At 30.2% G+C, this 14,044-nt stretch overlaps 3 protein-coding genes across 3 annotated transcripts; all 3 read right to left on the bottom strand.

Annotated features, from left to right (window-relative positions):
* Positions 1-8: 8 nt before the first annotated feature.
* On the bottom strand, positions 9-3,523 carry LOC107621529 (uncharacterized). Its single transcript, XM_016323555.3, has 2 exons — positions 2,690-3,523; positions 9-2,605 (listed from the first exon to the last, which is right to left on the bottom strand). The coding sequence occupies exons 1-2, from the start codon at positions 3,365-3,367 to the stop codon at positions 185-187; spliced, it is 3,099 nt and encodes a 1,032-aa protein (XP_016179041.1). The 5' UTR covers positions 3,368-3,523; the 3' UTR covers positions 9-184.
* Positions 3,524-9,993: 6,470 nt separating this feature from the next.
* LOC148582067 (receptor-like protein EIX2) lies at positions 9,994-11,188 on the bottom strand. Its single transcript, XM_088486947.1, is given in 2 exon segments — positions 9,994-10,801; positions 10,803-11,188. Coding segments are annotated over 2 exon segments (1,026 nt in total). The 5' UTR covers positions 11,075-11,188; the 3' UTR covers positions 9,994-10,047.
* Positions 11,189-11,612: 424 nt separating this feature from the next.
* Positions 11,613-13,489, bottom strand: LOC107621532 (receptor-like protein EIX1). The gene is made up of 2 exons (XM_088486940.1): positions 12,357-13,489; positions 11,613-12,249 (listed from the first exon to the last, which is right to left on the bottom strand). The coding sequence occupies exons 1-2, from the start codon at positions 12,999-13,001 to the stop codon at positions 11,758-11,760; spliced, it is 1,137 nt and encodes a 378-aa protein (XP_088343066.1). The 5' UTR covers positions 13,002-13,489; the 3' UTR covers positions 11,613-11,757.
* Positions 13,490-14,044: the final 555 nt, after the last annotated feature.

Below are 14,044 nucleotides of genomic sequence, written 5' to 3'. Positions count from 1 at the left end.
AGAGGCTCTTTCAGGAGATTAAACATCAAATGACAATCTATATTTCAAATTCTTTTTTTTTTTTTGGTGACTATCTATATTTCAAATTCGTACATATACATACATATACATCAAACATGTTTCACTTTCTTTAATTTATTACCACGTTTGATTCTTCAAAATAAAAATAAAAACACACACATGATCAAACAACAACACGGTTTCTCATCATCATCATCCACTTCTTCAATTTTGCCATTCTTATTGCGGTTGTGACATAGATCGTGTCGGCTAAATCTTCCACCCATCCGAAGTAAGCATGCCTCCAAGTTCTCTTGAACCACAAAGTGCCAATAACTCCCCAAAACCCAGTTGCATAGCCAATTACAATGACAAAGTAGAACAACCACTTTTCCAACTTATCTAAGTTGCTGTCTTCATCTTCAAATTCAGTGGTCCCATTAACTTGATGTGAATAACCACATTTGTTGGGTAGAAGAAATCCACAGAGATATGGGTTGTCAGCATAACTGGATGGATCATAAGTTAAAAACTGGTTATCTGTGGGAACTGGTCCAGAGAAGTTATTGTGTGACAAGTTTAAATGACTTAGTGATGTTAAAGCTGACATGCTGCTTGGAATTGTGCCCGAGAGTTGGTTACTTGAAACGTCAAAGGATTCAAGTGATATCATATCCCCTATCATGTTAGGGATCTTTCCGATCAAATGATTGTTTGATAGATTCAAGCTATGCAAACCATTGAGCAATGTTATTCCATCTGGAATGGAGCCAACCAAATTATTCTGGGACAAATCCATGATGACTACAAGCTTCAAGATTCTTATGTAGTCAAGTTCTCTTCCTTTTATGACTTCTATGACATCCTCCTCTCGCCAATCAGATTCTCGTCTATTAAACGAATTGCGAGGCTTAGCAGCAGATGAAGTAGGAGACAAAGCGGGAGCCTCAAGAGTCATTCCTCGAAGATTGCCTATGCACCGAGGGATTGAACCATTTAGATTGTTGCGAGAAAGGTCCAAGATTTGAATGGATGATAGTTCACATATCTGTGAAGGAATGCTACCACTTAACCTGTTTTGCCGCAATCTTAGAATTTGTAGTGAAGAAAATGTGTTCGCACTCCATGATGGGATGGTTCCAGAAATTTGATTCTCTCCGAGATCCATAATCAGCAACTGTGACAAATTTCTCATAGATGCTAGAAACTCTCCATGAAGGCTGTTATTGTTCAAATGCAACCATATGAGAGATGAAAGATTCCCAAATGAGCTTGGAAAAGTCCCTGTGAGTTTGTTGGATGACAAATTTATTTCGTCCCATTTTCTGTTATCTTTCCAACAATTGGGGATTTCTCCAGATAGCCTGTTCTTTGAAAGGTCAAGGATACTCAAATCATCAAGTTGGCACAATGATTTTGGAATTGAACCATTTATGAGGTTATTTCCAAGAATCAAGGACCCCAAATTGGGCATTATATGACCAATATGTTCAGGAAGTGAGCCACTGATTTGATTATTTGAGAGTTTCAAATACTCCATTTCTGAGATAATAAAAGGATGACTTTCTTCCACTGTGATGGTTCCATACAAATTGTTTGAAGACAGATCCAGGTATAACAGATTCACAAATTTTTGAAAATCAATACAAATTCTCCCATCTAGTTTATTCCTTGAAAGATCAAGCTCAATAAGATTTACAAGTTGGTTAAGACTTGTAGGTATGAATCCTTTTAAATAATTATTTGACAAATCAAGGTTAGTTAGATTTATAAGTTGACCAAGACTCGAAGGAATGGATCCAGTTAAATAATTATTTGAGACATCAAAAATTTCTAAATTTACAAGTTGCTCAAGATTTTGAGTAATTGTTCCATTAAATGAATTATTTGAAAGATCAACATCACGTAAATTTACAAGTTGTCCTAACCAAGATGGCAAATGGTGGTTAAATTCATTTTGACTCAAGTCAAGATTCTCCAAATCATGTCTAATGCAGGTAGACAAATCATTGTTTCCAATGAATTCTTTTCGGAGTTTGTTTCCTCCTATATTTAATGTTTTCAGGTGACACATATTTTTCAAAATGGATGAAATGGAACATTCCATAGATGTTAATTTATTAAATGAAAGATCGAGGTAGACAAGTTTCTTTAACTCAACAAACCAAGATGGAACTGAAGTAAAAGAGTTGTCAAAAAGGTCAAGGAACTCGATGCTAGTTATATTTTGTAAAGCAACGGGAATTGTACCTTGGAAGTTATTAGATGAAAGAAAAAGATGCTTGAGTTTCTCAAACTTGTGAAACCAGGATGGAAGAGAGTCAAAATGGTTCCGAGAAAGGTCCAAAAATTCAATGGAAGTTGCATTTTGGAAAGCATTTGGAATTGGGCCATGAAGCCCACACCGTGAAAGATCAAGATACTCAAGTTTCTTAAAGTTGCCAAACCAAGATGAAACTGAAGTAAGATTGTTCCAACCAAGATCAAGATGCACAAGAGATGTCATGTTTTGTAAAGCATCCAAATTTGACACACTAAGTCCATTGGCGGCAAGATTTAGGAATTGAAGATTAGGAGCAGTGATGGTGAGATTAATAATATTAACCTGAGGGAGGAAGAAGAAGCAACTTTGTCAAGTCCATGAATTATTAACCATCCAACTATCCAAGTAATAAGTTAGGACAAATACCTGAGACTCATTGTAAATAAAAGAGCCCATCATGTTGAGGTGCTCCAGCAATGGCAGATGAGAAATCCAATTGATGTTGCTGTCTCGTGAAAATTCATTCCAACTCAGATCAAGAAAGTGGAGGTTGGTGAGATTTCCAAGATTGCTGGGTATTCTCCCGCCAAAACGAGCATAAGAGAGGGACAAATACCTGAGGCGTTGCATAGAACCAATGAACATCGGTATGGGACTCAGATAGAAGTCATTTCCACTCAAGTCCAAATGAGTCAAGTATTCCAGTTCCAGCAGCGATGAATTAACATTCCGAGCTTCTAAATATTGATAGCCTAAAAGGTCACAGTTGTCCTCATCATCACTTCTTAACCAATATTCTCCTTCCCACATAGGTCTCCGGCATTTCACATAAGGAGTGGTGAGATCAAGCATGACAACATGACCAGTAACATTATCACAACCGATCCCTTTCCATCGGCAGCAGTCATCGCCATGCCATGAGGAAAGCATGTTTGATGAATCAGTCAGGGATGCTTTGAACTTCACAAGAGCTTGCCTCTCTCTTTCAAGACACGGAGAGTGGAGGAGAGTACTTGAATTTGCACAAATGTCTGCAATTTCAGCCATTACCATCACAAGTACCATTGTTGCGCATGCAGCAACATTTTGGTATCTAATTCCCATTTTCAGTGGAATATAAATAGCTATAATTGATGATATTTAATTTGTTAATGGCTTTCACTCCACTCACTCAACCACATTATATATACATAATCATGATAATGGAATAATCAATCAAACCAACCTTTACGTTCCAAGAGTCTTGAGTATGTGTGGTAAAGTTTTAGTCTCCAATGCTTATCTTAAAAGTCTTGGAGCCATTTTCTAATTATTCCAGGAGTACCAAATACGCATGGAAAAAAGGAGGCCACTCAGATAAAAGACGTCTAAAACGTCTTTTTTTAAAGATGTTTCTATGTTGTGTTTTAATTGGTTTCTGTATAATTTATTCGGTGTTCCTTATCACATATTATTAAATTTCTCAAAAGATTTTCTTTCCAAAAACAATAAAAAATATTTAATTTGGACTAAAACAAAAAAGATAATAGATTAACTATTAAATTTTTTTTAAAAGATTATTTACATAAAAAAATATATCACATTCATCAATATATATATATAACAAGCTTAAGCCTTTTAAAATTTTTATAAATAAAAAAATAATTAATTTATATTCGTATAATATATAAAATAATTACTATATTATTATTATATTATAGATTAAGATTCACTAATTTAATTTTTTTTTATTTTTAATATAAATATTATAAATAAATAAAATTTTTATAACTAAATGTAGTGTAACAAAATATATATAATATTAATTAGTTCTTAAAAAATTCTAAAAAAAATAGTTTCTTTCATTTTAGTAAAATAACTATTTATTAAAATAGACAAATTAATTATTTTTTTCATATACAGTTTTTTTAAGAAATAAAAGTAATTAATTAGGACATTGGTTAAGATAATTAAAGTCACTATTTCATTAAATTTTTAATTTAAAGACAAATTCTAGTTAATTTTTGTATAGAAATTTCGAATTTGAAAACATTGATAAAAATTATGTTGAATTTTGATTTATTTGATTCTCATTTAAATTAATCACTACATAAGTTAAAGTTCTGTTTTGAAATTATATTCGAGCTTTAATCTGATTTTTAAAGTTTCAATTTACTATTTTACTTAGTTTGATTTTTTAACTTAGGTATCCGTGACTCATATTAGGGTTTTAAGTGTTTAGTTGAAAAAAAAATAAGGTAAAAAAAAATTTCAATTGTCACATCAAATAGTCGCTAGAATGTATAATGTAGCAGTCGTTAGTCCATCTCAGCATGTCGTTAACAATTTTGTGAGACAGTGACAAAAATAAGATTAGGAACCAATGTGAGTCATAACTATTAAGTTGGGAGACTAAATTAAGTAAATCGAAATTTTTGAAATTAGATTGAAACATAGTTGTTAGAACCGAACCAGTGATCGAACCGGTCAAGCTACTGGTTCACTGGTTTATTGGTTCAACCGATAAATCACTAGTTGAACTGATAAAACCGATCTCACGTAAATATAAAATATAAAATAGTTAAAAACTTAAAATTAAAATTTGAAATACATATCTTCATTAACATTTTATGAAGAATCAAGTCTCAACTTCTAAAAATAACTAATATAAAAAAACCATAAAATTTTAATACTACAATGGTATCTTATTTTGACACAATAAAAAAATAATTAATTCACAAAGCCTATCATCTAACTATAATATCAGTAGATTTTAACACTAACACCAAAACAAATAACTTTAATCACAATACTAACAATAAAATAGATCAAGTAAATTAATAAATTTTTAGTGAAATTTATATTTATATTAATAATGGTATATAATTAAAATATAATTAATTTTAAAAATAGAAAAAACAAAAATTAAATTAAATTAGATATTTATGTATATTATATAATTAGTATTTGTCAAATACAATACTTAGAAGTGCAATGGCTAAGTGGCAAGCAGAGGTTGCTTTTGCTCCAAGGTTCTTTGTTCGAGACCTTGTGGAGACATTTTAAAAAATTTTTCAAACAGACCGGTTTGCACCAATTTTTATCGGTTCACACCGATTTTATTCCTTAAACGGTCCAAGGAGTAAACCTAGTCTGGTTCCGATTCTAGTACGGTTCACTAGTTTTTCGGTCGAACCAGCCGATCCAGTTCGATTTTTACAACTATGGATTGAAATATAAACATAATTTCAGAAACCAATAAGTATTATAAGATGATCAGATTGGATCGAATCGGATCCACACTCTAATCAGATAGAAGTAAATATGTTTAAAAAAGTAAACAAAAAAAATTATTGACTTTTTTTATAAAAATAAAATTTTTTAATATTTTTTATTTTATGAATATATTTGATATCTGATCCAAACATAAAAAGTGCGAATATCGAATTTGATCTAATAAGTTTAGTGTGGATTGGATCGAAATTTCAGCCATATCCCACTATAAACACCCCTAGCAATAATAACTAAAAAATTATAATGATTGTATTTTTAACTAGGAGAAAGTGCAAAAAAAAAAAGTACTAAATACAAGAACATTTAATTAAATATTAAAAAAAATTTTACTTTAAAACAGTTGGACTTTTTTTGCTTTTATATATATATATATATATATATATATATATATATATATATATAATGTAATAATAATAATAATATGATAATTGTTTTATATATCACACAAATATAAACGTTTTTTTCTATAATCTTAAGAAAGGTTTTGTAAATCCCTAACCTTGTTATCGATTTTTGTAGTGTTAGCCCTCATATTATCAATTTGATTCATATATAATTCGGATGATAAATTATTTGGAGACGTACTTCCTTTTCTACTGTGATATACTTGTTTTTTATTATTATTATTATTATTATTATTATTATTATTATTATTATTATGTACATTAAAAAATAACAGGCCAAATTATTGCCATAACATAATAGAAGTATGGAAGTTTATCATTCTTTTCTAATGGAGAAAACAAAATTCTTTTCAATAGTTTATTTAACGTTTAGTAGAATAAAAATAAATTTTATTAGAATAAATTTTAGTACGAGTTTAATATTTTTATTCATCATAAAATATTTATAGAATTACTCGTAGATAAATTTTAGAAAAAAGAAAAAAAATCATGATTTTTAATTTTATTTTAAATAAACTTTATTTTTAATTTTAAAATAAATTTTAATTTTATTTTTTAATAATATTAATTTTTTATCGAATATATTTATTTAATTATTTTTTAATCATATATAATTAAAAATAAACGGTGTTTTCATGGTTTAAAATAATTATATATGATTAAAATAATTTTCATGGTGTTTACCGTATATAATTATTTATAGAATTACCATATACAATGAATGTGATATATTTTTTTTATGTAAATAATCTTTTAAAAAAAATCTAATAGTTAATCTATTACCTTTTTTGTTTTAGTCTAAATTAAATATTTTTTATTGTTTTTGGAAAGAAAATCTTTTGAGGAATTTAATAATATGTGATAAAGAACACCGAATAAATTATACAAAAATCAATTAAAACACAACATAAAAACATCTTTAAAAAAGACATTTTACGCGTCTTTATCTGAGTGGCCTCCTGAAAAAAAATGTATCAATTTGCTCTAATTCTTTGTTATATCCTTGTCACTCTTTAAATCTATATGTAGATGTTTTTGACATGATATGCATTTTTTCCTTCCTTAGCTTCATAAACACGGCAAAACAAAGTATGTAGCAATCAGATATGGATTCCATGCCACTCTCTCATTAATGTATGAAAATTATATATAAACTAGCGAGAGATAGTATATGAAAAATTCATAAATATTAGCTCAAAATTATTTATATTAGAACTCAAATATCATTTGCAAAATTGAAAGTAATCAAGAGAAGTTTTGGATTGTGTACAAGATTCTATAATTAATAATGCAACAAAAATAATGAACGTAAATTTATTATTATATTAAAAGCAATTATTTAATACTCATGATATAGTAAATCATATTTCTTCATATAATATACCAAATTTCTTGTATTTTTGTGTTGTTGTTGTTATTATTATTACTAAAATGAGACCCGCGCGATGCGCGGGACGATAAATAATGATAATATATAATAAATATTAAAAATTGTTATGTTTTGTAGAAATAAATTAAATATGTGTAAATTGAAGTTAAATATAAAAGATGTTTTATTTTAAATAATTTGTAATACAAAAGATTTGGATGTTGGAGTTGTACAAAGTGACATTTTTATTTGGTGGTTTGATTTTTGCATTTGTTTTAGTTGATGGACTTAGTCATCTTATGTGGCGCTCGTCCTCCTTTTTTTTGTTGGTTGTTAGAGTTTGTGCTTTCTTCTTTTTGTCGTAGGTTCTTGCGAAGAGTTCTTTATGAATTGTTGAGTTTGATGCACTTTTTATTGTGTTATTTGGTTCCATCTTTGTATGTATGTTCTTCTTCCGAACATGTGTCTTGAATTTGTATGGTTTTCTTTCTCCTTAATCTCTTGATGAGGTGGTGCTTCAATGTCATTATTTTTCTGAAATGTCATTAGATTTGAAGCAGTTGTGCCCAATAAGTTTTTTTGCATCGCCATCAAATAGTACAAAAGTTATTGTAACACTTTGATCTAAAACCTTTAATTGAATTCTGAACCTAAAATAATATTGGGCTAGCAACTAATAATTTGATAGATGAGATTATGAAAAGTATATAGAGTTACCTTATTGTTGGATATTGTGGTGTTTGATTACATGTGCCGCAAATGAAGTTGTTTCTTTTTTTTATATGCTTTCTTTTGACACTTTTTACATTTAACATAGTTCCATCCTAATTTGTCATCAATTTCGTTTATAGTTGCTAAAATTGTGAAGATCTTTTCCTATTTTAATATTCAATTTATGTTATTATTAGGTATATGGTATTTGAGTAAGTATGAATGTACGATGCATGTTGTGATTTTTTGTTTTGTCATACCTAATCATCAGATTCTCATTGCATGGCCATTAGATCTTGGATAGTTATTCGATTTGTAATCGTTCTGCTCTGAAAGAATGATGCTCTATTGAGTAACTTTGAGATGTGCAGTTCGAAAATAAATTTTTTGTGTTAAATTCGATGTTATGTGAAGGAATAGTAATAAGAGACTTATATATATAGTTTAAATGGTATGGAATTTAAATACGTATAACATAAAATTTATTATGATTAATAATATTATTATGACATTTGTAATATGGATGTTTATTACCTTAGTGAGTTATTTATAAAAATTAATAAATTAATTGTTGCGGTTATAAATTTATTATATTGTTTATAACGGTAAGATATAATAAATATAGGAATATGAATTCAATGTATTTGGAGGTTACAAATTTATTGGATTCTATTTTTTAGTTTTTTATTTGTATATTTTTTTTGCTAATTTAAAAATAATAGTTGATTTGGCAAGAATTGAGTGGTTGATTCTAACCAAATAATAATTATTCTAAAATTGGCAATGCAATTGACATAGTCAATGGCCTAAATTTATGGAGTTGCGGTCAACATAATTATTGTAATAATTATATATTTAGATTTGTATCCATGCATGATGCATTTTATAAATTTATGGAGTTGCGATCAACATAATTATTGTAATAATTATATATTTAGATTTGTATCCATGCATGATGCATCTTATATGTACAAATATACGCAACAAAAGCTAAAAGTTAAATATTTTTAGTAAAAAAAAAAAGAAAATAGTTAATTAGTGTTTTGAGATAAACATGCATGCATGATGTATCTTATATACTACGAATTTATCTAATATAAAAATGTATGTCTAATATCATATATTTTTTGGTTTCGTTATGATACTCTTTTAATAAATTTGTTTTTTTTTTAGTTTTCAAATATTTTTTTTAAAATTTATATTGGTAAAATAAAATAGAATTTGTTTTTAATAATAAGTAAAAACTACAATAATAGTTCTTTGTAGCTAGTGCTACTTCTAAAAATTAAAATGATTATTTTTTTGTTACCAAAGATAAAGACTTGAATTCGCGACCAATATGGGAGATTATGCCATGTGAGGTATAATTCATTGGTAAAAATTAAAATGATTATACTAAACATAATTATAAAAATAAAATATAATTTTTATTTTTTAAACTTTTAATTTATAAATTAATTGTTGCGATTATAAATTTATTGTATTGTTTATAACGGTAAGATATAATAAATATAGAAATATGAATTCAATATATTTGGAGGTTACAAATTTATTGGATTCTATTTTTTAGTTTTTTATTTGTATATTTTATTTTTTTGTTGATTTGAAAATAATAGTTAATTTAGCAAGAATTAAGTGGTTGATTCTAAAGTTGTGCCAAGTAAGCAATATTACTGACATGGCAATAGTAGGAGAAAAAAATGTCTCAAAAATAATGTGGTGCATGCTTATGTATCTATTTTTATATATTAAGAATATATGTTTTTTGCTGCAATTCGTTGAATTGTCTCCAATTTTTTTAATTTTACATCATGAATCTATATCTATACTATTTATTTCAATTTTTCTTTAATGACTTTGTTATTAGCTATGTTGTTCTTTTTATGCAGAGGCTCCTCAGGAGATTAAACATCAAATGGCAATCTCTACTAAAAATTCGTACATATCCATACATCAAACATGTTTCACTTTCCTTAATTTATTGCTACGTTTGATTCTTCAAAATAAAAATAAAAACACACACATGATCAAACAACAACACGGTTTCTCATCATCATCATCCAGTTCTTCAATTTTGCCATTCTTATTGCAGTTGTGACATAGATCGTGTCGGCTAAATCTTCCACCCATCTGAAGTAAGCATGCCTCCAAGTTTTCTTGAACCACAGAGTCCCAATAACTCCCCAAAACCCAGTTGCAAAGCCAATTGCAATCACAAAGTAGAACAACCACTTTTCCAACTTATCTAAGTTGCTGTCTTCATCTTCAAATTCAGTGCTCCCATTAACTTGATGTGAATAATCACATTTGTTGGGTAGAAGAAATCCACAGAGATATGGGTTGTCAGCATAACTGGATGGATCATAAGTTAAAAACTGGTTATCTGTGGGAATTGGTCCAGAGAAGTTATTGTGTGACAAGTTTAAATGACTTAGTGATGTTAAAGCTGACATGCTGCTTGGAATTGTGCCCCAGAGTTGGTTACTTGAAACGTCAAAGGATTCAAGTGATCTCATATTCCCAATCATGCTAGGGAGCTCTCCTATCAAATGATTGTTTGATAGATTCAAGCCATGCAATCCATCAAGTGATGTTATTCCTTTTGGAATGGAGCCAACCAAATTATTCTTGGACAAGTCCATGATGACTACAAGATCCAAGATCTTTTTATAGTCAAGTTCTCTTCCTTTCATGAATTCAACGACTTCCTCAGCTTGCCACTCATCCGTTGAAGCCACAGCCACCGAGAGTTCCTTTCATGAATCCCGAGAGTTCATTGAATGACAAATTTATTTCTTCCCATTTTTGGTTATCCTTCCAACAATTTGGAATTTCACCAAATAATCTGTTGTTTGAAAGGTCAAGGATTTCCAGCTGGTCATTTTGGCACAATGAATTGGGAATTGAACCATTTATGAGGTTATTTCCAAGACGCAAGTTCACCAAATTGGGCATTATATGACCAATATGTCCAGGGAGTGAACCACTGATTTGATTATGGGAGAAATTCAAATACAACATTTTTGAGAAAATCAAAGGCTGACTTTCTTTCATTGTAATGGTTCCATCCAACTTGTTTGAAGACAGATCCAGGTATGATAGATTCACAAGTTTTTGAAAATCAATACAAATTTTCCCATCTAGTTTATTCCTTGAAAGATCAAGCCAACTAAGATTTACAAGCTGGTTAAGACTTGTAGGGATGATTCCTTTTAAATTATTATTTGACAAATCAAGGTTAGTTAGATTTATAAGTTGACCAAGACTCGAAGGAATGGATCCAGTTAGATAATTATTTGAGACATCAAAATGTTGTAAATTTACAAGTTGCTCAAGATTTTGGGTAATCGTTCCATTAAATAAATTATTTGAAAGATCGACCACCTGTAAATTTACAAGTTGTCCCATGAAATCAGGAAGGTCCCCTTCTAACTTGTTGTTGGATAGATATAATTTTTTCAATTTCAGTAATTTTCCAAAAGAAGAGGGAATGGGACCATAGAAAAAATTATCTTCGAAATCAAGTTTGCCTAGATTTTTAAGTTGTCCTAACCAAGATGGCAAATGGTGGTTAAATTCATTTTCACTCAAGTCAAGATTCTCCAAATCATGTCTAATGCAGGTAGACAAATCATTGTTTCCAATGAATTCTTTTCGGAGTTTGTTTCCTCCTATATTTAATGTTTTCAGGTGACACATATTTTTCAAAATGGATGAAATGGAACATTCCATAGATGTTAATTTATAAATGAAAGATCGAGGTAGACAAGTTTCTTTAACTCAACAAACCAAGATGGAACTGAAGTAAAAGAGTTGCTAGAAAGGTCAAGGGACTCAATGCTAGTCATATTTTGTAAAGCATCCGGAATTGTATCTTGGAAGTTATTAGATGAGAGAAAAAGAAGCTTGAGTTTCTCAAACTTGTGAAACCAGAATGGAAAGGAGTCGAAGTTGTTTTCAGAAAGGTCCAAAAATTCAATGAAAGTTGCATTTTGGAAAGCATTTGGAATTGGGCCATGAAGCCCACGCTCTGAAAGACAAAGATACTCAAGTTTCTTGAAGTTGCCAAACCAACATGGAATTGAAGTAATATTGTTGCCACCAAGATCAAGATGCACAAGAGATGTCATGTTTTGTAAAGCATCCAAATTTGACACACTAAGTCCATTGGCGGCAAGACTTAGGAATTGAAGTTTAGGAGCAGTGATGGTGAGATTAATAATATTAACCTGAGCGAGGAAGAACAAGAAGCAGCTTTGTCAAGTCCACAAATTATTAACCGTCGAAGTAATTAGTTAGGACAACAGATAGAGATAACGGAAGCATGTTTAAATACCTGAAATGTATCGTAAGCATAGCTCATGTCGAGGTGTTCCAGCAATGGCAGTTGAGAAATCCAATTGATGTTGCTGTCTGGTGAAAATCCATTCCCACTCAGATCAAGAAAGTGGAGGTTGGTGAGATTTCCAAGATTGCTGGGTATTCTCCCGCCAAAACCAGCATCAGAGAGGGACAAATACCTGAGGCGTTGCATAGAACCAATGAACATGGGTATGTGACTCCCATAGAAGGTATTTCCAGTCAAGTCCAAATGAGTCAAGTATTCCAGTTCCAGCAGTGACGAATTAACATTCGTAGCTTCTAAATATTGATAGTCTAAAAGGTCACAGTCGTAGTCGTCACTCATGGATCTCCAGCATTTCAAATAAGGAGGGGTGAGATCAAGCATGACAACATGACCAGTAACATTATCACAACCGATCCCTTTCCATCGGCAGCAGTCATCGCCATGCCAGGAGGAAAGCAAGTTTGATGGATCATTCAGGGATGCTTTGAACTTCACAAGAGCTTGCCTCTCTCTTTCAAGACATGGAGAGTGCAGAGTAGTACTTGAATTTGCACAAATACATAACTCTAGAATTTCGGCCACCACCACCACAAATACCACTACTGCACATGTTATTTGGTATCTAATTCCCATTTTGAGAGAAAGAAACAACTACTGGAAATAATAATAGTTTGTTGATGGCTTTTCCACTCACTCAACCATATTATATATACATACTGACCAGCAAGCTAAGTCATAAATAAATCATGAATAATTTCGTGGAAGCATAATGGAAGAATCAACCCAAGAGTCTCCAATGCTTAAAGTCTTTCTAGTCTCTATCAATTTTAATCACTCCACAGTGAACCACAATATTATTAATTTATTATATGTGGAAGATCGATCAGAGTTTCCGATACATTATATTATTCCTGGAGTAACAAATACTTTTGGGGGAAAAAAATGTGTACCAATTTTGTCCAATTCTTTGCTGAATCCTTGTCACTCTTCAAATGAATACATACCATATATTTTAATTTTCCTTTCTTTCTCTTCTGCATGGTCCCTTAAGTCAATGACTCTATTGCCTTTTGTTACGCCAGCAAGATTCAATGCTTAATTTCCTTTTAATTTGATCTTTGTGTTACTTTCAAATTGATGATGCCACTATATTTAGGAGACATTATTCTCGATATAAAATGCATTTACGACTAGATCTTATCAACTTGAGATGTCATCATTTGAAAATATCAAATTGAAAGTATCATTCCTTCTAGATAGCCATAGTCAATGCTATCAGGAAATTATTATTGTCAAGGTCCAAGAACTTGCATCCTAATAATTAAAACCAGATTAGTCCGGAAATTATTATTGTCAATGTCCAAGAACTTGCATCCTAACAAAAACTAGATTAGTTTAGGATTGCGTATAAGATTATTTAATTAATAATACAATAAAAACGAGTAAATACTCATCCGACCATGACCATTTACTTGTTATAGAATGAATGCTAACAAAATTAAATCAATAGTCTCTGCTCTCTGCTGAAACCAGCAACTATATTGAATTAGATATGTAGAGTTACATAACAATTGTGGTATGGCTATTGCTGTATTAAATCAAGGATCAGAGCAAATGAATCAACAGGAGTTTAAGAAAATGGTGCATCAAAAGTGGTGAATTGCAGAAAGGGAGCT

The sequence above is a fragment of the Arachis ipaensis genome, chromosome B10 (genome assembly GCF_059453495.1).
Source record: "Arachis ipaensis isolate K30076 ecotype BB chromosome B10, ASM5945349v1, whole genome shotgun sequence".
Lineage (NCBI taxonomy): Eukaryota > Viridiplantae > Streptophyta > Magnoliopsida > Fabales > Fabaceae > Arachis > Arachis ipaensis.
This window is presented reverse-complemented; position numbering and strand designations above follow the sequence as displayed.